We start from the raw sequence: 27675 nt of genomic DNA, 5'->3' as shown, positions 1-27675 counted from the left end.
ATATATTTGTAAAGTATGTTCTGAAATTTCTCTATTTATGCATAGTACACATGTATATATCATTAATAAATATATATATATATATATATATATATATATATATATATATATATATATATACACAAACAAATCTTAGATGTGATTAATCACAATTAACAGCACAAGTTAAAACTCAACTGTTAAACTTTATGTGACTTGTAAAATTAGCCTATTTGCAAAAAAGTGGAGTGTCCTTTAAGAGTTACTTGAATTTGTTTTTACCTTGTTCTCTGTTTTAACAATCAGCCTGTTCCTTAACAGTCTTTTTTTAGGCTTTTCTACCAATAATTGCTATATTTACAGTATGATATGAAGTATATTACAGTATAATCAAGGAATAATGTGCTATGGTTATATGCACACTATATAATGCCATTGAGAAACTGACATTACCATTAACTGACCCCAATGATTTGCACTTCTTTGTTACATATTTTGTTTAATACCTTTGTTTTGTGTGTTTACATTTATATTTGGAGTGCTCAATGAAAATGACATATTTTTATACCTTAAAAATGAAACGCATATGAAAAAATTATATTTTTCATACTGTTTGTGACTGTTGTATGTGTAGAACATCACTAATGTTACACAAATGGTTAACAGCTTTGAACGGCTGTGTTGTGCAGTAAGCTGGTCATGTTTCTTTGAAACAGTTATTATTGGTGCCACTATTTTAATCTAACTTCCTCATATGATTATCTGTACAGTTTTGGGTTTATGGGTCCCTTTTCAGTTCTGACCTCACACCAATAACCAGTCTTCTGTTAAAGAACAAATTGATGTGGCTACATATATTGTAAAACTAGCCAATCTTATTCAGTTGTATTGTTATTTTTAATGCCATTATTCATGCCGAAACTTTGCACAGTTGTTAATTTGACCACTGGTTTTGTAAATATTGTGATTTGATTTTGTAAATATCTATGCTAAATAAATGTATTCGTTGTATTATTATCAACTACAATGTGTTGTTGTTGTTCTACAAATGACCGCACGATGTCGCCAATGAGTCAGAAACTGCAGTTGAACCTCTGCCGGCGCGCAATGATGTCTAGATATCCTTTGCCGTAGCTATTTCATCAGCAACGAGAACCGCTGGATCATCTTCATTATTTTACCCTGCTCTCTTGCTAAGCATATCTCAGCTAAGTCAGGATTTGTGCATATATTCGGGTTTATTTATTCATTCATCCGTGGCGCGTGATGGATGAAAAGCGCAGAGCCTCCTGTCAGTACGGATCCCTGGAATGCACGAAATGGAAAACAGATGTGGACCAAACAGGTATCCCTACACCTGGCTGTCACTGTAGCAAAACCTGTCAAAACGTATTGGTGAAAGGTATAGTACACTACAACACACGTGCGTTCTCTTCTTCATTTAGGGTTTGTGCAGATTTAATGCCACAGGTGGAACTTCTGCTCCTGTGGAGATTGAGTTCAGGTAGATGAGGAGGTTGTAACCTGCAGAGATCTGACAAGAGCTGAGTCTCGGAGTTTAGCCATTAGAAACGTATATGCTTTACATTGAGATATTATTCCAGGATCATGTTTTTTAATTTAAATTAAATGCATACTGTAAATGTTTGGAATTTTCTTTGAAAATAGTGGAGCTAAAAGATGAATTGAATGAGGTACTTTGCTGTATATGTGGTGAAAAAATTGTGAATGTTTTAACAATGCAATTCTTTACTGTACGAATGTCCTCAAGTTAGTTGTATTTGTTTGTTTATTTATTAATTCATTCACACCCTAATTTATTTTATTTATTTTTTTATTCATTTATTTTCTGAAAAACTATGTAGTTAAAAACAGTTAAAGGGCATTTCTGGAAGTACCACATATAATTACATTGTAAATATATATTTTACTAGAGTAAATGTTCTAAAATAAAGTGTAATAAAATACACTATTTAAAGTGTAATTATTTATAGTGTAATTATGTGTGATATGTGATAAATATTTAATAGCAAACACAAATTATAGAAACAAAACATGCATTGGAAAATATTCAAACCACATTCTTCTGAACCACATTAGTCTTATAGCTTTCTCAGCCAGTACAGTACATAGATTTGAATGGTTTTTCTATTCACAAAAAATTGTCAGTGTTTCTGTTGGTAATTTGTCAATAATGTAGCCATTTGCCTCACGACAATGTTTTTTGAACATTGTTAGCAAGCATTTGTGATTCAGATTTCCATTTTCATTTTTGATCAGTTCCAGGGGACACGTATTAATGGATTTGATACACAAGATCACAAGCAATTTCATAGATGCAATTAGAATATGAATCTCACATAAATCATGAGCACTTGGCTCAACTCAACACGTGTAGATGTGGTCAAGTTCACACTGGAAAATCAAATAGGGAAAAAGGTGATTTAATTGAATGTGACGTGGTTATTGATGTCAGATGGGCTGATGTGATTATTTGAGAAACTGCTGACCTGTGGGCATTTTTGCACACAACCATCTCTGGGGTTTAAAGAAAAATAGAGAGAGAGAAAATATCCAGTGAGTGGCAGTTCTGTATACAGTGAGTAAAAATCCATTGCTGATGCTAGAGGTCTGAGGAAAATGACCCGAGCTGAATGAAAGACTACTCAAACAATGACATGCTCCAATCAAATTATGCAGGAGAGCCTCTCTAAACCTTGAAGGAGATGTTGTTGTCTTAAGACCAGTGGTGGAAAGAGTACTGAAGAACCATACTGAAGAATCATACTTGAGTAAAAGTATCTGTTGTATATATTACAGTATATATAATAAAGTATGAGTAAAAAGTAGACCTTTTCAAAAGTACTCAAGAGTAGTGAGTAGTGAGTATTATGCTGTAAAAAGCTGATGCATTTACATGTCATAGTCCCTATATTAATCTGGGGTCCCACAGCGGAATGAACCACCAACTTATCCAGCATATGTTTTACGCTGCAGATGCTCTTCCATTTGATATTTGATTGATTTTAGGTTGTGTTAGAAAGTGACCAAAATTCAACGTCTTGTCAACATCTTAAACCATCATCATACCGACATCAAATACTGACATTTATTCATCAGGTACTGTATGGCAACCAAAATCCAACGTCTAATAGACGTCATAGGGGTAACGTCCATGCAACGTCAAGCTGTAACATCATTAGACATTGATATTTGGTTGATTTCAGGTTGGACGTTGAACATTGATGTCGACCTGAAGTTGAGTTCTGATGTCAACCCTGTTTTTATTTCCAAACAAAATGCAATGTCCCCATGACGTTGGGGTACAATGTCAATCTGAAGTCATGTTGACGTCTTGTGCCTGCTGGGTGTTTCGGCCATTTCGGTCATCATACAGTAAACATCCGTCATTTTCTCATAAGTTACATGCATCTAAACAGTCTCTGGGTCAATGCGTGTAAAGATTTTGGACATCTTCTTGAACACTTTTAATGCTTCCAAACAGTTTGCTGCAATTATAAAGCACCCATGTCGTGCGGTTGTTCAGTATGATGCAATTTACCTTCTATGTGCGATTTGATTGGACAGGAATCACAGGACTGATTTTTCTACTCCCCATAGACAAGAAAAAATAAAGTAGAGACTGCAGGTTGAAGGAAAGTAGTGGAGTAAAAGTACCAATACTGCATTAAAATGTACTCAAGGGAAAGTAAAAGTACACATTTTTGAAAATTACAATTCCTGAGAAAAACTACTCACTTACAGTAGTTACACCACTGCTTGAGACTTTTCTGAAAACCATTTTTTAAAGTTGTTTGTCTTGTCTTTGTCTCAACCAAATTTCTTAGCCCAAGATTAAGAAGACTTTGGATTTTTTAATTTAAAAATTCTTTACATGTGGAAATATCATTGTCTGATTTATTAACTAACCTGTTTATTGTGTTTGAATGTAAAGGTTCTGTTTCAAATGCAATATATGCTTCTAATGCTTCTAATCTGATTAATTTTGTTAAAGTACAGAAGCTACTAGTGCTCTTCAAATGTGCAAAATGTAATCTAAATGAATATAAATAGTGACAAAGTTTAGGATATTAGAGAAAAAAAATACTTGTTTGCTAATAAAATTTTATATTGGATTTTTATTCAATTTTTTTTTTTATTTTATAATATTTTATATAAGCAGACACTATCACAAGAGTAAAGCCTTTTTACAATTGTGAGTCTTAGTATCTGCAGAAATATTCTGAGGGTCATACAAAAACAACTTGAAGGCATGGATTCGACCTGCATTGTACTGTTCAGGTTGGTGATGGAAGTGCAATGGTGTCAAGAATATTTTCTTGGGACATTTTGGGCCCCTTAGAGCCAATTAAGCATTGTTTAACACCACAGTCTACCTGAGAATTGCTGTTGAGCATGTCCATCCCATTATGACCACACTGCACCCATCTTGTAATGGCTGCTTCCCACAGGATAATGTGCTGTCACAAAGCCCAAATCATCTCAGTCTGGTTTCTTCTCAAATGTTGTCCACGGTCAACAAATCTCAATCCAGTAGAGCACTTTTAGGTGCAAGAGGAGAATATACACAAAAAAAAAGTATTTAAAAAAAAAAAAGAAAGTATTTTTTTTTTTTTGCTCGTTTATTGGGACAACTTAATTTTTTTTATGTTCAATCCACATACATTTGTTAAAGTATTAACTTAACTTAATCAATTTGTGTCGGGACAACATTAATGAATTGTGTGGAACCCTGCATTTTTTACAGTGTACACAAAAAAAACTTATTTGTAATGAGCTGAAACAACACTATTCTTGAGCTTATTTGGGGACAATTTAATTGTTCTATGTTCAACCCACTTAAATTTGTTGAGTTAACTTAATCAGTCAGTTTGTGTTGGGACAACGTGAATGAATTGAATGGAAATTTTTTTTTTAACAGTGTAGACTATTTGCAGCAACTGTGCATTGCTTTTATGTCAACATAAATCCCTGAGCACCCACAAACACAGATATCACTGTAAAAATGATGGCTTCCACACAATACCTCCATGTTGTCCCAACACAAATTAAGTTAACTTAATCGTTTTTACAAATTTAAGTGAATTGAACATAGAAATCTCAAGAATTGTGTTGATCCAGATCATTTCAAATACGTAGTTTGAACAAGCAGCAAATATATTTTTGAGTGTACAGTATTCTGACACAGTTTCTGGAACATGACATGACATCATTGCATCAGTCATATCAAAAATTTCCAATCTTTACTCCAGATGTGCGATACTGAAGAAAAATGCTATATAGCATGCTAAACAACGTTATATTTCATATATGACACAGGAATGGAAAGCATTTTTTTTTTTTTTTTTGGAAATTGAGATTTCTACATCACATTATCAAATCTGAATAAGTAAGTTTTCCATTAATGTGTTGTTTGTTAGGATAGGACAATATTTGACATACAAATCTAGAATTTGAGGGTTCTGTTTAGGTTTTTTTTTTTTTTTTGAAAGTTTTTTCTTCTCCATGGTAGAGTGAGCATGTACACATAATGGTGAGAGCAAGGCACGCAATATCAACATCAATACACTTCACTCAGCATAAGGAAGCCAGTGCAGCACTACAGAGTGCACAGGACCTGCTCCAAAGACCTTTTTTTATATTTTTTTTCTTTTTTTTAAATAGAAGAACTATAGTGACCTGACCGCCTTGGTGAGTTTTTTTAACCATTATTTACAACACATCGCTTATATATTTACGTGGTGATGTGTCTGGTTTATCACATAACTTTAACAAGCAATGCGGTCATCTTTCTCTGAAGCTGCACCACACTTGTGCACTGTTGACTCAGTAGATCTGCCCACAGCACGCCTCCAGGCACTTGGCTTTTTCCAAAGAGAATAGCAAATCTATCTTTGTCTTATAAGTATTTAAAAAACTAAAGACTTTCCAGAGAAACAATGCATGCAGTACTGCTCTACTCAAGGTATTTTATTTTAAACGTATACTTTTTGGTCATTGTTATAGCCAACATATGCTTCGTATTATTTCAAAGGAGTTTGTGGCCTTTTTATATGTTTCACTGTTGCAAAAAGACTGACATTTTTAACAATGTAAATAAATAAAATGAATATTACTATCGCTTTGATTCACTGGTATAGTTTTATCACCCTGAAAACATCACGAACAACCAGAAGAACAAAAACTCTTGAAACAGAGTATACAGTTACTTTTTTGCGGTCTAATGTGGCTAGCTAGCTTAGTCATTTTTCAGCATCCATACTAGAATACTTACAGATATTTAGACACAAAATCGTGCTTGCTTTCAGATATGGGTGTTAACGTCACTTATCTGCCTGATGTGGTCAAAAGACTTCCAGACGTGTTCTCATTGCAGGCAAACAAAGGTAATTTTGTTTTATAGTGCATCCGGAAAGTATTCATCGCGCTTCACTTTTTTCCACATTTTTTATGTTACAGCCTTATTTCAAAATGGATTACATTCATTTATTTCCTCACAATTCTACACACAATACCCCATAATGACAATGTAAAAAATTTTTTTTTGAAATTGTAGCAAATTTATAAAAAATATTAAAGCTGAAAAGTATTCACAGCCTTTGCTCAATTCTTTGTTGATGCACCTTTGGCAGTAGTTACAGCCTCAAGTCTTTTTTAATATGATGCCACAAGCTTGGCACACCTGTCTTTGGGAATGTTTGCCCTTTCCTCTTTGCAGTACCTCTCAAGCTCTGTCAGGATGGGAAACGACGGTGTACAGCCATTTTCTCCAGAGATGTTCAATAGGATTTAGGTCTAGGCTCTAGCCGAGCCACTCAAGGACATTCACCGAGTTGTTGTGAAGCCACTCCATTGATATTTTGGAGGTGTGCTTTGCATCATTGTCCTGCTGGAAGATGAACCGTCGCCCCAGTCTGAGGTCAAGAGCACTCTGAAGCAGGTTTTATTCAGGATGTCTCTGTACATTACTGCATTCATCTTTCCCTCTTTCTTATAGTCTGAGAGTCCTTCAGATGCCTTTTGGCAAATTCCAATGCTAAAGAGTGGCTTCCGTCTGACCACTCTACCAGACAGGCCTGATTGGTGGATTGCTGCACAGATGGTTGTCCTTCTGTAAGGTTCTCCTCTCTCCACAGAAGAGTTCTGGTGGTTCCAAACATCTTCCACTTACGGATGATGGAGGCCACTGTGCGCAATGGAACTTTCAGAGCAGCAGAAATTTTTCTATATCCTTCCCCCGCTTTGTGCCTCAAGACAATCCTGTCTCGGAGGTCTACAGACAATTCCTTTGTCTTCATGCTTGGTTTGTGCTTTGACACTCTGTCAGCCCTGGGACCTTATATAGACAGGTGTATGTCATTTCAAATCATGTCCAATCAACTGAATTTACCACAGGTGAACTCCAATTAAGATGCTGAAACTTCTCAAGAATGATCAGTGGAAACAGAATGTACCTGACCTCAATTTAGAGCTTCACGGCCAAGGCTGTAAATACTTATGTACATGTGATTTTTCAGTTTTTTTATTTTTAATAAATTTGCAGAAATTTCAAAAAAATCTTTTTTCACATTGTCATTATAGGGTATTGTGTGTACATTGTTGAGAAAATAAATGAATTTAATCCATTATGGAATAAGGCTGTAACATAAAAAAGTGAAGCACTATGAATACCTTCCGGATGAACTGTATATTCACAACAGTTTTGCAAAACGTTGCAGTATGCATATTGCAGCATGAACATGTGCAATATTTTTATAAAAAGCTTATTTACATCATACAGTCAAAATTATTAGCCCTCCTGTGAATTTTTTTCCTGTTAAAATTTCTCAGAGTATTTCTTGTAATATTTTTTTCTTCTGGAGAAAGTCTTATTTGTTTTATTTTGTCTAGAATAAAAGCATTTTTAATTTTTTTTTTTTCAAAATAATTTTAAGGTTAACATAATTAGCCCCCTAAAGCAATATTTTTTTGTGTTTGTCTACTGAACAAACCATTGTTATACAATGACTTGACTAATTACCCTACCCTGCCTAATTAACCAAGTTAAGAATTTAAATTACACTTCAAGCTGAATACAAGTATCTTGAAAAACGTCTAGTAAAATATGATGTACTGTCATCATGGCAAAGATAACAGAAATCAATTATTAGAAATGAGTTATTAAAACTATTATATTTAGAAATGTGTTGAAAAAAATCTCTGTTAAATAGAAATTGGCGAAAAAATATACAGAGGGGCTAATAATTCTGACTTTAACTGGATATGTGCAGGCAGATACAGTGACTAGAAAAAATATTAAGTCACTTTGGTTTGAAAAAACAAAAAAAACAACAACACCAACAACAGCACAACAACTCTTTAATAAAAATGAAATTACTATTTTCCTGAATATTGTCATACTTCCTCATCTCACGCACTGAGTGGCCACTCAGCCGAATAAAACTGACAGAACGTATTAACATCAGCCTAGCATAACGGTTTCCATGCCACTCAAGAGAAAGAGACAGTGTACAATGCCACAGGAGACATCACATCAGCACTGACATAACCAATTGCAGGATCAGGGGAAGAGTTATGCTAGGCCTCCTAAACCCTTGCAAGTAATAATTTGTTGTCTGACAGCCGAGGCGGGTAACCTGGACATGCTGCAATTTTCTGCTGCAGCTAAAGCTTTGATTTATTGGTGCAGGAGGAATACGGAGGAAGTCGCTATAAAGAGGTTTCAAGAACCTCTTAAATAAAAGGAAGAAGTTAGTATAGAAGTAAAAAAATTGTAAAAGTTGTAAACTAAAAATGTCCATTAAATGTGATATCGAAAAAAGGCTTAGTGGCTGTTATACACACAGCAAAAATATAAACAACACTTTATTTTTGCTCTCATTTTTTATTAGTGGAAGATTGCTCTCTGTGTATGACAGTGTATGATCGATGTGTATGACAGCATGTTACAGTACCAATATCCAGCAGCTTTACACAAGCAATTGGTCACACCAGATGACTGACCGGCTTTCTATGTTTTTGTTGATTATATATACTTGAACTTGAAATAGGTGTAATGATGGTTCAGTTGATCTTAACAGATAATTTTTCAGAAATTGGGCGGCACGTTAGCTCAATGGTTAGCACTGTCGCCTCATAACAAGAAGGTCGCCAGTTGTCATTTCTGTGTGGAGTTTGCATGTTGTCTTTGTGTTCGTGTGGGTTTCCCCCACAGTCCAAAGACATGCGGTATAGACCATTTTGAGGGATTTAAACAATAGTCCTAATGTATTTCCTGTTTTACATTTTTAATTTCCATTGCTTTCAAAAATATACATATTGATAAACAACATTATGCCAGTGTTTTAACATTGAGATATGATTGAATTGCCTCTTGTTACAGTTGTTAGAATAGTTTGACAACAAGAAATGTTCATGGGCCAGTGACGTGACCACATTGAAATGGTCTATAGGTAAATTTAACAAACTAAATTGGCCTTAGTGTACGGGTGTGTGTAAATGAGTGTGAATGTGAGTTTACCAGTACTGGGTTGCGACTGAAAGGGCATCCGCTGCATAAAACATATGCCAGAATAGTTGGTGGTTCTTTCCGCTGTGGCGACCTCTGAAATAGAGATGTAAGAGTGGGTTTTAACCACAGCGTTTCGAACTGTACTTCAGCGGAGCGACTAAAAAGTTACCAGTATGATGATAAAAAAGCTACATTTATAGTCAAACCGACCTTCTGCAATCTTATACCAAAAACGGAAATAAGGGCAGTATTAATAGCTAAAAATGTGGGAGAGCATTGTTATTATATGATTGTATTGTATTACAATATAGAGCAATTAAGTGTTGATGTTAAATCAAAAGTAATTCACAAATACTTGAAAATGAAATGATTTAATGACAATAATTCTCTATGGTTACAACTGAATTAATTACAAATAACTGTATAAAATGATAAAACCTGAAATGATAAAAACATATGATAATAATTGTACCCAGCTTAAATGTAAAATAAAGTTACCAAAGGTAGAAGGAGAGACAGGGGGAGGGAGAGACAAAGAGAGTAAAGGCTGATTTATACTCCTGCGTCAAGCGCACGCGTATGCTACGGCGCAGCCTATGCGTGGTCGCATAGCCCTCTCTGTAGCCGTCGGCGTCGCTGACGTGCAACTCTCAAAAAATGTAACTACACGTAAGGAGCTAGAGCAAAGTTTAACATCTATTTTGTATCTTTCTTGACCATGTGACCAAAGCCCAAATACTGAGACATTCAAACTGACCAATCAACATGTGACCACATCGTATAACCCCCAAATTCCACATACCAGGCCCTGATCTTATCAGCATCTGCCTTTGGAGTCAGTTTGGACTTTTTTTGGTAAAAATAATAAATAAATGCATATAATAATTTAGACTCTTAAAGAGACTAACATGAAGGAAAATGAGTGAATGAATGAATGAATGAATGAATGAATATTTCAGAAAGTCTTCACAAGCACTGCTGGTCTTAAGAGAAAGTATGTTGCACAAAATAAAATATTTTTTATAATGCAATATAATCTTCATTCATCTCCTCCTGGTCATGATCAGTGTGGTTTCAGTCCAGATCCTCTCGTTTTTCTGTTTTCAGATGCTGATGTGGTATCAATGGCGGACTCTACTATCACAGTTGGCGACATTGAGGGTGAACTGTGTAAGATTGAACGGATAAGAGACATTTTAATTAGGAGGGAATCCGAACTCAGATACATGTGAGTAAACTGTGAATATATGTATACTGTGCACCGTAAAAAAAAAAAGAAGGAAAAAGAAAATATTTCATTGTTGTTACAAATGATGTTACAGGTGATTAACTTAATGTTAAAAGTTAGTTTCTGGTGTTCTTCTACCTTTACCTTTGCATTTAAAATAAAACAAACTATAAATAAGAAAGATTGTTTAGAGAATGTTAAAAGAATTGTTTTCAAGTTATTAGTTTGGGAGCATTTTGAATATTAAACGAAGCAGCACAAGAGAAAACTCTCTGTTCCATGATGTTTGGATTGAGGCTGGTAAAGGAGAAATGAATCAGCAAAGAATAAGCAAAACATAAGAAGGAACCAAATCATGCACAACTGTATAGGTTAGAACATGTTTAAATGCAAGGTGCATTTGAACTGGAACCCTGTGTAAATTACAGAGCATGCCATATGAGCTGCTGAGGCCCCGTTTACACTAATACTTTTTAGTTTTAAAATGCATATTTTTTGTTATGGTTATGCCTTTCATCTACACTACCCCAGAGTTTTAGGACCCCGAAAAAGGAGCATTTTGGAAATGCTGAAGAGGCCATTTTGTTTTTAAACTCCTGCTGCTCTGTGCAAGTGTGGAAATTATGAAAATTGGGGCTTTTTCTCAATATCAAGTGCACAAAGGTCCATCTTGCACCCTTTCCTTAAGTTCAAACTTCTCAAGTTTGATATGGAAAACAAACTCCCGAGAACACGTCGGGTAAGTCTTTAAAGCGAACAGTGTACTTTTTAACGTCATTCACATCACCCTGGCTACGTTGTATCACTATCTTAACAATAAAATGAAAACATGATATAAGGAACTGCCTATTTTCATTTTCAGATTAACACCAAAAATGTCAAGGCACCGTGTAACTACATATTTGTATGGCCGTCATCTTCTCTGTATGCATATTTATAGCAAAATAATAAATTAATAATCATTAATGGCTATTGATAGTACAATAAGTTTATACAATATAGGAAATAAAGGCAAGCAATCGATGAGATCCAGTGCTAGATCCTAGATGAAATGTCTGACGTACGCTGCTCTCACCTGAGGAGGTGTGCTCAAAGCACCTGCTGACTGCCTGAGGCTCAGACATCCTTATACGCTGTAATGCATGACAGAGTGTGTGTGGTCACGTGATGTGCGTTTTCAGCGGGGTAGTGTAGACAGATCATTTCAGAAATGCTAGGTGAAAACGCCAGTGTGGACGTGGATTGTTTTCGTTCTAAAACTCTGTTTTAAAACTAAAATGTATTGGTGTAAATGGGGCCTGAGTTCTGAATATATTGTAGTCTAGATTTTGCTCTCAAACCTTGAAAGAGAGAATTGCAGTAATCAACTCTCAAGGTAATTAACACATAGATGGGCCTTCTAGTAGCAGGGGTGGAAAGGAAAGACCTAATCCTAGCAATATTTCGATGATAAAAGGCTGCTTTAGTAATCATTCTAATGTGTGCCACAAATGTCGATTGACCATTAAATATCACACCTGAAGAGCGGACTTGCAAGACAACAGAATTAGGAAAAAGAATTAAGCATTCTGCAAAGAGAGAAATAAAGTGTTGGAGGTCATTAAAAAATTAAGTAATGTGCTGCTGTATTTAAATGAGCCGTTGCAGCATATAAGCAAATCAGTTACATTCACGCATAAAAACATACTTTTCAGTGTGAAAATGTCAAATTTCAAAGAGTATAAAAACGGCCAATGAAATGCCAATGAGTTGGTGGCATCAGTGTGCACAGCTGGCGTCAATGACAATTAGTCATGCTATAAAGACACGGCTAGTGCAATGCTCGACATCCTTTTCTAGCTGAAGAGACTTTCACGCTCAACAGCTAAGGGACAATCGTTGTGGCGAAGGAAAATAGCATTTCTGTTCCCCCCCTCGGGGAACGAAGGGTTACTTTAGTAACCGTAGCGTTCCCCTTCGGATGGGGAACTCCAATGCTATGTGGAAACTTCCACTATGGGGAAATCTATGGAAAACGCCACAATGAAAGAACCTTACCACGTCCCTGGCGAAGGGTGTGCCACGCAGTAGAGTGAGCACACCTGCATCGCCCCGAGACGCAGCCTTCCAACGTGTCCCCTGGCCCTTACTTACCTGTTCAGGTTTAGCTATATTTTTCGGGGAGTCGCAGTAAAATAAGGTTTTAAATACGACAGTACGTTGGGAAAGCGCTCAGTCCCGATAGGGAGGATGCTGCGGAGGTCACCTGCTACCCAAAAAAAAGGGGAGACCTGGTGACAACTTGTGGACTAGCCCAGAGAAGGGGAGTAGGTGGCCATAGCATGCATTGTGAGGGCGGAGGTGCACGCAGCACACTGCGTGAGCCTATTGTATGCATCCAGGAAGAAGGGGACGGGGAGGCTTAGAAGGTCTTGCCTTCATCCTCCACATCACACCCCTCTAGTCGGTCCGGCCGCGGGGCAGGGGGATAAACCATCTCCAGAGCCACGGCCGAAGCAGCCTGGGGAAGCACGGCCACAAAGTCTGCTTCTAGATTCGACGCCGCGCTCATCATGCCGGAAAGAGGGAGCGGGTTCTGATCCTCATCAGACATTGACAGCCCATCCTCCAAGGATGGTGAGGATGGAAGCGCATGCAGATCGGGCAGAAAAAAAGTGCCCTGAAGGCTGCGTGAACTTACTGCGCACTTCCGGGGAGAAGGGGACGGAAGGCTTTGAAGGTCTTGCCTCCTTATATCCTCCACATAACACCCATCTAGTCGGTCCAGCCGCGGGGCTGGGGAAAAAACTATTACTAGGCCCACGGGTTCGCATCCTCATCAGACAATGACAGCCCATCCTCCGATGCAGCGATGGACATTTGATCCTCGGTGTCATCAAGTGAGAGAGCAACCATCCAAGGATGGAGCGCTTTTCTTCAACTGAAGCTTAGATGGAGTGCGTAGAGGAGCAAGAGGTCTGCAGCCCAAAGGCGGCGGATTTACTCCCACTGTAACCCTTGAGATCTGCCCGAGTGCCAACCGCAGTAGACACAGGTTAGAGATACCCTCAAAGACTCTTTCAGAAGCTTCGTGAAAGGCTCTGAAAGCGAAAAGGATGTCGAGCATTGCACTAGCTGTGTCTTTATAGCATGACTAATTGTTATTGACGCCAGCTGTGCACGCTGACGCTGCCAACTCATTGGCATTTCATTGGCCCGTTTTTATACTCTTTCAGGTGATTGGTTTCTGACGAAATCCCATAGTAGAAGTTTCCACATAGCATTGGCGTTCCCCATTCGAAGGGGAACCAAAGCTCACAGGGCTGTGTGCTCTGGACTCCTCTCAAGCGGTGGACTTCAACATTCCAATTGCTTGCTGCCGAACCGTATCATAGACCATTACCATAAAGTTGACTTGATTTCAACTCTCCTTGACGCCCACACCAGCGAAGATGCAGCACCACTTCTCGTCTGCTTATCGCCGCTGGCTCCCATTGAAAATGAAGGACTTCCGGCTACTTTAGCGCTCTTACCGCTTTCGGTGTGAACACACAGTGAGATTGTTATCTATAACTCCTCCCCAAACTATGTGCTGCCCTAAATCTTGCTTTCAGTGGCTGTAGGCCATCAACAAGGTCTTTTTTTCAGTCAGAACTCTTTTCACAAAGCAGGATTTTGAATCATGACAGGTCAAAATATTTTGAATGCCAAATATTTCAAAGGCGTCTGTGATCTCATAGATCTCATCCTTGATAATTCACATTGCATGACTGTCACCATTGTCAAGCACCAATTTGCTTTTGATTTTGGGCAGTTGCTGGCGATTTCACAAAACCTGTCGGCAAGTGAAAATCAAGGCTAAAATCGTGCAGTGTGAACTCTGCATTGGTACTATTAAGTTTCAATGCATCTATTCTTTTATGTTTTGTAGACATTAGCTATGTTTCCATCCAAAGATGCAAATTAAATTCATGCGCATAACTGGAATATCGCATGAAAAGATGTGTGAGTAAAGCAGCGTCTCTATGCAACGAGTCAAAGAGAACAAAATTATCACTTCCTGACAAACTGGCGGCAAATAAAAAAACTAAAAACAGAATTTGCTGTAGTAGGAGAAGCTGCGTCAATCTTTTCTTCATTTAAGAAATGACTGGCACCTCAGAAGACAATGCCGACATGCAATGAATGCGTGGTGGTGTTTGAAGGCTTCAGACATGGAGCACAGACACTCTTGGCAATTCTGGAGGTAATTAATAATATAATAACACTAATACTGATGTTTTAGAATGACCAAAACAACATTTCAGATGTTTTACAGCGTGCTCTGCCTGCTGGTTTGTCCATTCACGCACATATTTTCATGATCACATGATCTCTTTTTTATGCGCAGAATGGAATTTGTTCGGTAAAAATGTTTCCATCAAAGTTCATCAAAGATCTAATAAAAAGTTTATCCAACTATATTCAAAATGTATGCACGTTTCCATCAACCGTTCCAATTGATGGCATTTCCATCAACCGTTTTTTTAAGCGCATATTGAAAATGAGTAGATGGAAACGTAGCTAGCGTGAAAAGAAGACTGTGAGTTCATAAAAATAATACCCTAGACCAAGTTTTCTAATAATCTGCCCAAGAGGAAGCATATAGATACTAAATAGTAGGGGCCCCAAAACAGATACACCATACTGACCTTGGTAAATATCTGATTTGGGAAAGGCATGACGTTTGGTCAGTTATGATGACCCATATGTGTTGTTTACCACAACATCTTTTTATATAAGGTAGGACCTGAACCAAACTCAAACTGATCAGGTCTTAAGTCTATGAAGTGAAATAGAATGACATACTGTGCCAAATTCTGCACTCAGGTATAACAAGCCAAGATTGTAAAGGCACTAGAGTCAGCTCCTTATGGCAGGGCTGTCTCTGTACTGTGCCCTAACCTAAACCTAATCTAAAATGAATGAATTTAATGCCATAATGATAATAATTCAGTTTTGAATAAGGCTGTACTTTAGCAACAAAAAAGTGTAGTGCTGTGAATACATTTTTGGATATTTTATAAATATTTAGGTAGGTTTTTGTATGTCAGACACTTGTGCGTTCAAAGTCTACCAAACATTATTACTGTTTCTTATGGTCTTCTTTTATTAGTTCACATTTTTACACTCATGCATTGACTACATGAATGCAATAATCAATTTTGGTAATTACAAATGGTGTTCAACAGTCAAACCCACAAGCTTTGTGCAGTTGAGTAAAGTTGATCTGAGATCTTTATCACCATCACATCTGCAGTCATCCGTCCTTCCTGTTTCCATTACCAAGAGCTACAATCAGCCAGCTGCCCCTCATTAAAATGTTAATGCATTGCTTTTGATGCTGCCAGAGTGTGTAATGCATGGATATCGGTTTCCTCTCACAGTTATTTGGGGAAGAGCTTTGCCTATTACAAAATCAGTGGGACATTTCTTCCCAAAGGTGTCTGATTAGTGCTCAGCCTCCACTGCCTGTCTCAACTGAACCAGAAAGATACAGAGGGATTCTACTCTAGCTTTGCCACACGCTCACTTAGTTTGTTTAAAATGGGATTTAAATGTTTATTTATAGCTAAATTACATGATAATGACAAGACTGTTGACATGAGCAAAAAGGTTTAGGGATTGAAAGCTTTACTCCCATTCTTGAATTCGCTCGCGGGGCATCATGGGATAGCATAGCATTCAGGGGATGCGCACTTCAGAATCTTGCCGGAAGTAGTAAGTCACCCGGGTACTTTTCGCATACTGATTTTCGAATTTTATGAATTCGGACATACTGCTTGGCTCGCATACTGATTTTAGTGTACTGTATAGTATGGAAGTATGCGGTTTCGGACGCAGCCATAAACTATGGACAATTTAGCCTACCCAATTCACCTATAGCGCATGTCTTTGGACTGTGGGGGAAACCAGAGCACCCGAAGGAAATCCACTTGAACATGGGGAGAACATGCAAACTCCACACGGAAATCTCAACAGACCCAGCTGAGGCTCGAAGCAGCGACCTTCTCCCTGTATGGCAACAGTGCTACCCACTGCGCCATCGTGCCGCCCCATTTAATATCTTTAAATTTAATATTAAGCCTTGAAGGGCAAATACTTCATTTATTTCATGGGGCATACAATTCTACAAATATAATTCAATAAATCATATGAAGCATATAATACACTAAAGATTACCATATTATTTACATAAAATTAACATCTGCACTGGACAAAATAGTTAGCATTAGTCTTGTATGCTTAACTTGAACAAGAAAAAATATTCAAGCTAAAACATTAAATAAATGTTACAGAAAGCAAAAATGTAACTTTCTCAAACGTCAACATACTGTTACAGCAGTTTTAATTTTATTTTTTAATAATTAGTCTGATTGTATTTCTTGAAAAGTAATGTTTCAATTAATGATCTGTCAAACAGAACCTTATAATTCTAGAAGGAAAATTACTTTTTAGAATTAGAGGGTTCTATCTGTATTTGCCCTGTTTTTTTTTTTTTTTTCGTAAGAAAAGTTTGATAATTTACATTTAGAGTCTCTTTCATGTTAACATGAAGAGAACTGTTACACACATATTGTTTGCTATATGCAGGGATGGGCAGTATTTATGATACAAGTATTTAAAATACGTATTTCAAATACAAAATAATATTTTGTAATTTGTATTTTAGGAGGTTTTTGAACATGGGTTAATATTTTTCATCAAAATACTTTAGTGTCTTGTATTTTTGCATTTTTAAAATAGTGTAAAATATTTTGCAAGAAGTCTACATCATAAAAATCATAAAAATGTGGCCTCTGATTGGTGCTTTCTCAGTTATTTGCCTAAACTTGAGATCAGAACAGAAAACTGATTAAGAAGGTGGTCAATGCATGGAGTATGGATGGAAATATACACACATAAAGAAAATAACAGACAAATGGCAGGGGTATATTTGGGAACAAGTCCACAATCATTGAAAATAGTACACTGCACAATGCACAATAAGTCCTACATTGGCGATATCTACAATACTGTTTCAAATGCCAATAGTTGATCTGCAGGTGCACTTTATAGTTATTAAAGAGGAAATATGTCTGTCTAAAGATGTCAGAGTGGCACAATACAGTATATTAGACACAAATATTAAATAATACTCCAGTATATACAGACTGGTCAAAAACTCCAGAATCCCGTTACGGCAGCAGCAGGATGTACAGGTGCTGGTCAAATAATTAGAATATTTGAAATGATTTATTTCACTAATTCCATTTAAGAAATGAAACTTGTATAATGTACACATTCATTCCACACAGGCTGATATATTTCAAGTGTTTATTTCTTTTAATTTTTATGATTTTGATGACAACTATTGAAAACCCTAAATTCATTTGCTTAGAAAACTAGAATATTGTGAAAAGGGTCAGTATTGAAGACACCCGGTGCCACACTCTAACTCAGAACACCTAGCCTTAAATGGTTTCTCAGTCTAGTTCTATATTATTGTTATATTATCTATATTATATTAGAATAAGGTATTCTAATTATATGACCAGCATCTGTATATGAAGAGTTTAAAACTGCAAAAACTGATAGCTCCATTTTTAGAGATATCATGTTTTATGATGTGAATTATAGAAATGACTAAAACTGATTTTAGTAGTTTTCAGAAATCATGTTTTTTTACATTAAGTATTGAAGATTTCAATTGCAAAAACAATCTAAATGTATTTTTATAAAATATATGAGCAAAAACATTTTAAATAACCTCTTTATAGATCACCCGTTTAAAATATAAGACTGTTAAGAGATGGTGTTAATTTTACTAGCTATGCAATGGATGGAAACACAATAAAGAGATATAGTACTATATTTCAGTTCTTTAGCTGCATTAGATGGTTTTTAGTGTGATTAAAGAGTGAATAAAGAGATCATCTTCAAGATAGGACTTTCTGTATGAAATCTGTACAAAATTTATACTGAAATCAAAGATATATGACTACCTCCTCATGTGCAGGAGTAGAGGTGAATGAGTTGGCAGAGAAGCTGACTTAAACTTGCTCAGAGAAATGTTGTTGATGTCAAACATTGTTTACTTCACTAAGTCAGTTTATGGTAAAGGGATTGATCCAATATGAACATTAATATGAGGTTTGCCAAAAAATGCCATGCTCCTTTGAAAAGGTATCTTGTAGCATTTTCAAAATAGAGTATTTTGTAGTTTATTTTGATACATGTAAAGTTAAGGTATTTGGTATTTTATTTTAAAATACATTTCAATTCATTTTTGCCCATCCCTGGCTATATGGAACGCAAAATCTTTGAAGCTCAATATCTCAAAATCATTTAGAGCGCAGATAGAACCTTATACTTCAAAGGTGACTAATTATTAAGATGATAAGATTATGAGTTGATTGTATTTAACTCATTCGGAAAATATCTAAAAATTATTTTAAACCTTGTGAATTATTGCTATTTTTATTGTTGATACAATTTTTGATGTAAAATATCTACAGCAATATGTATCAATACCAGTAAAAGTAGCAATAAAAAACGATTTAATTATTGCAAAGTTTATTATACTAACATATCCTTTTGTTTACACAGGATGGATGATATCCAGTTATGTAAAGAAATTACAAGACTGAAGAAAGAGCTTCAGAAGCTTCTGTCTATCCCAGGTGAGGTGTGAAAACCCTTCTTGTATTACATACAAAATTAAGAAATACTTTTTTAAGCTATAGTTGTTGTTTTTCTATTGAAGTTAGCAGTATAAATATTAAAGAGCTCGTTTATTATTCAGTTGATTATTTCAATTGCAAGAAGGAGCATAACAAGAGATGCACTGCTAATTGAGCCACTCATTTAAGGGCCAACTTTATTTTGCATACATTATTTAAGCTTTCTTTTAGAGTAAGAAGTGGCCTGGTATTGGCAAATAAAATGAAAGCTGTAAAAAAATGAAAATGCATTTTCAGATAATGACAAATCCAATGAAGACAAACAGAAGGAGGAAGAACTTCTAAAACAGATTCATAAATTAGTGGAGGCCAGAGATTTCCTGGTGGACGACGTGGAGTTTGAGCGTCTCAGGTGAGCTAATTTCAGCATGCTGAAAAAAATGATTGAAGCTGACACACAATTCATTTACACCCTTTATTAAATCTCTTATTGAGCTGTTCTGAAGCAGACAGGATTCTGTCTCAGGCCTGAGAAAAAAAAAAAAAACATTACTCAACTCTAAGCGCAGAAGTAATAGGATTTTGTTTGTAATGAAGTCAAGGATTCTGCCTCAGCGATTTCAGGAATGAAATGCCTGCAGCATGTGCCATTTGCAGAGTTTACTATTGAAACTGACTTTGAATCAAGGGTTTATGTTTTCCTTGCTTTTAATCATGGAAGTTTATTAACAGTTTAAATGCGGTTGACTTGTTCTTTTCATTTACTGTAAACTAATATTTAATTTTCATATTTCAGTGTTAACAATTATGATCAATATCAGCTCCATATTAAAAAGTGTCCATGCTCCATGTTCAAAATCTACAGTGTTGAGAAAATACTGATTTGCACCAGAAATATTTTTTACTTCACTGCATGGTTGTAAAGGGATAATTCACCTAGAAATGAAAAGTAGTTTTCTTTAATCACCCTCGGGCCATTCTCGAAGTTAAATAATTGCAAACAATTTATATGGGCTGAGTTTAAACAAACTAAGAAAAACATTAAGAACATTACTAAATTTAATTTGTTTGTTTAGTCAGCCTGTTTAAATTGTTTGCAATGACTTGCCTTAAATTTATTTTTAGTAAATCCAATTTTTTCTTTTCTCCAACTGACACAGTTACTTGGTGATTCATAAAATGCAACCTGCTCTTTGTTTTGTCTATCCTTTTGTAATGAAATTTTTTGAATAAATGTTCAGAAAGTCAATTGCAATAAAATTAAAATAGCAAAAATTGTTAGCCTATAAATAAATGTGATGTGAATTGGCTAGACTGCAGGGGTATCCAAACTCTGTCCTGGAGGACCAGTGTCCTGGAGAGTTTATTTACAACTTGCTTCAACACAAATCCCAAGAAGTTTCTAGTACATCTAGTATAAGCTTGATTAGCTGGTTCAGGTGTGCTTGATTAGGGTTTGAGCTACAGTAAACTCTCCAGGACACTGGCCCTTCAGGACCAAGTTTGGACACCCCTGGGCTAGAGTTTGGATATTCAGAGCTCATGCAAACATCACCATGATCAAATGCTTTCTTTATTGACAGTTGGTTTGTTCTGTTTACTTTTTTCAGCATCTGAATATTCACTAAGAGTATATGCCGTAAAGTGAAACTTTATATTGATTAGACCTGTATAATGCCATATCTTTCAAACACTTCACTATCCACTTTAAATTTAAAAGATTAAAATTGTCTTGCTCACATTTGATTTAATTTGCTCTCAAACTAATTTTTATTAGAGTTTAGTTTAACAATCTTTTGGCTGAAATTGCGGTCCCTTCTTAGTGCACTCAGAGAACATTTATACCATTCTGAACACAGATGGCTCGTGAAGAAAGGTTTAATTATTTACATTAACATCTGTTAATTTTCTGAACATTTGGAAAACATACACATACATCATGGTTCATAATATATTAAAAAAATGTGGGAAAAAGTGAAGTGCTATGAGTACTTTCCAGATGCACTGTATATATATATATATATATATATATATATATATATATATATATATATATATATATATATATATATATATATATATATATATATATACACACACAGTGCATCTAGAAAGTATTCACTTTTTCCACATTTTTTATGTTACAGCCTTATTCCAAAATGGATTAAATTCATTTATTTCCACAAGATTCTACACACAATACCCCATAATGACAATGTGAAAAAAAAGATTTTTTTAAATTGGTGCAAATTTATTAAAAATAAAAAACCTGAAAAATCACATGTACATAAGTATTCACAGTCTTTGCCATGAAGCTCTAAATTGAACTCAGGTACATTCTGTTTCCACTGATCATTCTTGAGATGTTTCAGCAACCTTATTGGAGTTCACCTGTGGCAAACCAAGCATAAAGACAAAGGAATTGTCTGTAGACCTCCGAGACAGGATTGTCTTGAGGCACAAGGCTGGGGAAGGATACAGAAAAATTTATGCTGCCCTGAAAGTTCCAATGAGCACAGTGGCTTTCATCGTAAGTGGAAGATGTTTGGAACCACCAGGACTCTCCCTAGAGCTGGCCGGCCATCTAAGCTGAGTGATCGGGTAGAAGGGCCTTAGTCAGGGAGGTGATCAGTAACTCGAGGCCTGTGGAGAGAACATCTCTGGAGAGATTTGAAAATGGCTGTACACCGTTGCTTCCCATTCAACCTGGTAGAGCTTAAGAGGTACTGCAAAGAGGAATTCCCAAAGACAGGTGTGCCAAGCTTGTGGCATCGTATTCAAAAAGACTTGAGGCTGTAATTGCTGCCAAAGGTGCATCAACAAAGTATTGAGCAAATCTATAGGAATATGGATTTATTATAGAAATTTATTATATACACCATATGTTGTGGATTTTATCTAAAGAAGTTGTTACTCCACCCCCAAAATGGAAGTAACATGGTTCAGACTATGGATCTCCAACAGAATTTGGGAAACACTTGTCACTACATAGTCTATAGCCCATATTACAACTAAACAAACCTGAATGATTTAAACTGAGCTAATGATGAGCTAAACTGTGATTTCTATACTGACATTTACCAACAGCTTCCACCTTTAATTCAGAATTTTAATCCTATGTCACAAGAACAGCATTCAGACCTCTACTCAGGACCACAGATTCTATAACATAATCTTTTTAAATGTTGTAGTGAAAAAAAAGTCACCTTTTGGATGGCCTGAGAGTAAGTAAATTAACAGAAAAGTTACATTTTTGGGTGAACTATTCCTGTAAAACACAGTGCAAATATTGTAACATGTTATAAACCATGAACAAATAACGAAAGAGAAATGCATAATGCATAAGTGTGTATGTTACATTTTTAGACAGATTTCTTACATGTTACATTTTAAGACAGTAATAATACCAAACCTTGAGCAAACTGAAGGACACGAAGACCATGCATTGACAGAGAATGACACAGTCAAGCGTCCCATCACCATAGTTACCTCTGCTCTGCAGGGAACGGGAGGAAGACAAAGAAATGGCTGAGTTTCTGAAGTCCAAATTACCAAAAAGCTTTCAATCCAAGAGTAAGTGATTATTTAATGTTTGGCTTAATAATATTCAGTGTAAATGTTTTGCAGAGAATATGCTTAATCTGTTTCAATGACCTAGCACATTACTATGACATAGATTGGTAAATAATGCACTAAATAAAATACATAAAAAAACTCCTCAACTTCCAGCCTTTACTAGTAAACTGAGGCAGCTTTGCTCAAATCAAAAATAGTACATTTAGTAAAACATTGATTTTGAAATTGCCATTGATAAAATACAGAATAACTATGAAAGTTAGCTAGTTTGTTAACATTGCCTTAAGTGCTGAACACAATCAATAACAATTAAATAAGTCCTACATCAAATACATATCAATTAAAACATAAGGCAAACCCCTCAACATTAAAAAGTCTCAAATGCTAAAGAACAAAGGTGCCGTTTCAGAAGCTTTTTAAAAATAAATAAATTTGGAGCGTGTCTAATGTGGGGTGGAAGCTTGTTCTAGAGTTTTGGGGCGATAAAAACCTGATCCCGACTTTGCTTACACTTGGGACCTTGGTACAGGAATAATAAACTGATCAAAAGACCTTGGTGACCTACCAGGATTATATACATGTAGGATATCTGATAAGTAAGGTGGTGCCAGACCATTTAAGGATTTTTAAACAAAAAATTATAATTTAAAATCAACCTGTGACCTAACAGGCAGCCGGCCCAGAGAGGAAAGAACTGGGGACATGTGCTCATGCTTGCGAGTCCCGGTGAGAAATCTCGCAGACGCATTTTGGACTAATTGCAATCTATTCAGGGCATTTTGACTAATACCCACATACAAAGAGTTGCAATAGTCAAGTTCCCCAAAATAAAAGAGTGAATCACCTTCTAAAGGGCATTAAAACAGAGAAGTGACTATAGGTTGTAAATGGAAAAAAAAATGGATTTAACAACTGAATTTACATGTTTGTTAAATTTTAGATCACTCTCAAACTGAAACCCTGGGTTTCTAACAAAAGGTTTTTGATAAGTTGATAGCTCACCAAAATCTAATAGTTCCAGAGGGGCAGGATGCCCAAACCAGACCAGCTGTTTTTTTTTCTCATAGAACTTTTAAAATTAGTGGTTTCCAAACTAGACCCTGGTCAGTATGCCTGTAAAATTGTTGTCTACTTCAGACTACAAGATTGGTATTGTCAGTTACGACTGTCACTCTGTCAGATTTAGCAATTCCTGGTCTGTCATGGGTATCGAACACTACAATTTGCTTTATATCAATCATTCATTGCATGATATCTACGACATAAATTCTGCCATCAAGAAGGGGCATATATTACAGTTTCTTTCTATTGAAACTTTCTATTTCTATTTCCCACATACGAACTGGAACACAACAATCTGACTGTTTGCCGTTGGGCTTCGCTGGTCAATCGGTCAACGTCTGTCCAGCTAGTTGGTTTGGTGTGTTCCATACGTTGCATCTCATCCGGTTAAGGTTGAAGCTTGTTGATCCAATTCAGCGTGTAGAGTCTTGGGTAGTTGCCTGAAGAGAACGCTCTGACTAGTTATTCACCAACGAATAAGAGTGCAAATGTGACAGTAACGTGAGGTTGAGACGGAACCAGATGTGAGCCAACATGAGGTGACAACACAGTTGGGTTTAAAAATTTAAATGTTAATTTTCACAAACATAGCATTGATTGTCATGCACTATGACACACTACACAAGAAGAAACAATTAAGCAATTTCCAATTTTTCATTCAAGCAAGGAGAAATCATGTTATCTGAACAAGGCTTAAGACAACACAAATTCAGGTTTTGAACTCCCAACTAACATGCTGATGAGTTGAATCAGGTGTGTTTTATCTAGAGAGACATACAAAATGTGCACAGTTTAAAGTACTCTAGGGTCTGGACTTGGAAGCCACTGCAATAAAGCACCAATAAAACACTTTTACTGCATTTACACATTTAGATTCTGCTGTTTTACCAGCTTCCTTGGCTGCTGCCTCTGGACTGCTCTTCATTTATCTGTCTATTGTGGACAATCTAATACTCATAAAAATTTACACGTCCATTTGGCAAAACACTGAGACAAAGTAGAACAATGTCACATATGCATTAGGCAAAGAAAACGACGATAATATAAATATGTGGATTAATAAGAAAGAATGTGGAGAAATGTACAGTTTACAAAATAAGAAGCATTGTAAATTCTACTGTTTAAAGAGTCATAGAAAAAAACAAGTTCCACAAAAAGTTTACACAAATAGTTTAAGCTGCTATTTAAAACAATTTTCAACAATGATCAGAAAAAGTTTGAGAACCAGATTTTAATCATGTAAATAGAAAACTGCTATTTAAAATTTAAGCTTGATACTTGTTTTTACTTCCTTTTGATCTACTAATTCCAACTTAGGTGAAAAAGACATAATAAAAATAGTAATAATAATGATAATAATAATAATAATAATGATAATATTATTATTTTATTAGGGGTCACCACAGCAGAATAAGCTGGCATATATATATATACACAACCTGACAAAAGTCTTGCTGTTGATCCCAGTTGTAAGAGCAACAAATAATAACTTGACTTCTAGTTGATCATTTGGAAAAGTGGCAGAAGGGAGATTTTTCCAATGAATCATCTGCTGAACTACATCCCAATCATCACAAATACTGCAGAAGACCTATTGGAACCAGCATGGACCCAAGATTCTCAAAGAAATCAGTCAAGTTTGGTGAAGGAAAAATCATGGTTTGGGGTTACATTCAGTATGGGGGCGTGCGAGAGATCTGCAGAGTGGATGGCAACATCAACAGCCTGAGATATCAAGACATTTGTGCTGCCCAATACATTACAAACCACAGCAGAGGGCAAATTCTTCAGCAGGATAGCACTCCTTCTCATACTTCAGCCTCCACATCAAAGTTCCTGAAAGCAAAGAAGGTCAGAGTGCTCCAGGATTGGCCAGCCCAGTGACCAAACATGAACATTAACATGTCTGGGGTAAGATGAATGACAAGGCATTAAAGATGAATCTGAAGAATCTTGATGAACTCTGGGAGTCCTGCAAGAACGCTTTCTTTTCCATTCCAGATGACTTTATTAAAAAGTTATTTGAGTCATTGCAGAGATGTATGGATGCAGTCCTCCAAGCTCATGGGAGTCTCACACAATATTGATTATTTTTCCGCTGCACCATGACTTATACGGTACATTATTACTGTTAAGTGACAAGACTTTTGTCTAGGCAAATTCAGATCTTACTGTGCTATTAAAATATTTAAAAATCAAGGCATGATCATATTTTATTTTGGTAAAATAAGCATAATCTAGATGCCTTTGCCTTTCATATGTCACTTCTGATACCAAATGATCAACTCGGTCAAGTTATCATTTGTTGTTCTTAAAATTTGAATAGGCGACAAGACTTTTATCAGGTATTGTTTATAACAATACAATTCCAGGTGCCAGTTTTTCAATCAACAGACAATTAAAACTAACTACATATGTTCCTGCTTGACAAAAAAAATAGCTTACTTGATAAATAGATCCAAATGAGAACCTCATTTAAACAAATTGCTATTATAAACGGTAATGGCAGGGGCGGAAATTCTATTACTATCCTCCTCATCAAGAATAGAATGTGAATAAAAGCTAAATCTGTTACTTGCTGCAAATCATTATATCTCTGTGTGTAAAATGAAACCATTTTCTGTTAAACTCTTCAATGTAGATGTTCCTCGCAGTGGGAGGAGACTCGCCAGAGACCCACAGAGTTCTACTCCCTTTGTAACCAAGACAGGCCTCACTTTGCTGAAGGAGTGTTGTGGATTCACCTGCTCTATAATGTAAAAGACACATTTTCAGCAGTAACAGCAGGAAGGAACACAACGCAGTTCTGGAGCCTTGGATGAAGATGACCTTTTAATGACACCAGGAGACTCAAAGAGCATGGTGTGATCCAAATCTGGAGGTTTCTGAAAGACAAAGCTACTGTATCAGTTTGTATGCTAAAGAATAACAGGTTTCTTTCTTTGTGTCTATCTTCTTTCAGTTTATTTTTCTTCCTTTAAACATCATATATATATTTTTTTTCATTCTTCTTTCATAGATCCTGTTTCACTGTATTACGGAGAACATTTTGTGCTCTCTCCAGAGTTCTGCTGTCAACTGCTCAGTTGGCTTGCTGTCATTTCTTGCACTTATTTTTTTCCTCATGAGACATTGCTTTAGCGGTGCAGTACCTATGAGATTATAATCTGTAAATGTTTAAGTTTCAGTAGATTCCATACAGACTGCTGATTCTTAGTCAGCCCAGGTTTATTTAGAAATGTGTCTGTGAAAATAAATTGCTTTATGCCTGTTTCATGACAAATAAAATGTAGCACTAAAATCGTGGTAATTTTTATGAAAGGGTTTAGCTTGAGTAATTTTTTAGCAGTTTTATCACGAGAACAATTCTATTTAGTAATGCAAGATTAATGGTTTATTCTCTTTTTAAAATAAAATAACACAATGCCACCTACTGTACACCAATTCATAACCCTAAGTTATACTGTTAGCAAGCACAAACATGACAAAAACATGAATTAAATTGCTGAATCACCTAAGTCATAAATCTTTAAAGGTGACATTGGATTTACATTAGTATTTGTGTGTGTGTGTGTGTGTGTGTGTGTGTGTGTGTGTGTGTGTGTGTGTGTGTGTGT

The 27675-nt window shown here is 36.0% G+C and overlaps 1 protein-coding gene across 1 annotated transcript; it reads left to right on the top strand.

The window, feature by feature from the left end:
* The first annotated feature begins 1110 nt into the window (after nucleotides 1-1110).
* On the top strand, nucleotides 1111-27637 carry pik3r6a (phosphoinositide-3-kinase, regulatory subunit 6a). The gene is made up of 6 exons (XM_056459038.1): nucleotides 1111-1324; nucleotides 10619-10739; nucleotides 19347-19420; nucleotides 19718-19832; nucleotides 22923-22993; nucleotides 26700-27637. The coding sequence occupies exons 1-6, from the start codon at nucleotides 1246-1248 to the stop codon at nucleotides 26816-26818; spliced, it is 579 nt and encodes a 192-aa protein (XP_056315013.1). The 5' UTR covers nucleotides 1111-1245; the 3' UTR covers nucleotides 26819-27637.
* Nucleotides 27638-27675: the final 38 nt, after the last annotated feature.

The sequence above is a fragment of the Danio aesculapii genome, chromosome 6 (genome assembly GCF_903798145.1).
Source record: "Danio aesculapii chromosome 6, fDanAes4.1, whole genome shotgun sequence".
Lineage (NCBI taxonomy): Eukaryota > Metazoa > Chordata > Actinopteri > Cypriniformes > Danionidae > Danio > Danio aesculapii.
This window is presented reverse-complemented; position numbering and strand designations above follow the sequence as displayed.

Bases quoted from the DNA above. Each gene is read 5' to 3' on its own strand.
- pik3r6a (XM_056459038.1), top strand. From the start codon at position 1,246: ATGGATGAAAAGCGCAGAGCCTCCTGTCAGTACGGATCCCTGGAATGC. The intron at 1,325-10,618 runs GTATCCCTACAC...TTCTGTTTTCAG, and splicing joins AACAGATGTGGACCAAACAG to ATGCTGATGTGGTATCAATG. The intron at 10,740-19,346 runs GTGAGTAAACTG...TTGTTTACACAG, and splicing joins GAATCCGAACTCAGATACAT to GATGGATGATATCCAGTTAT.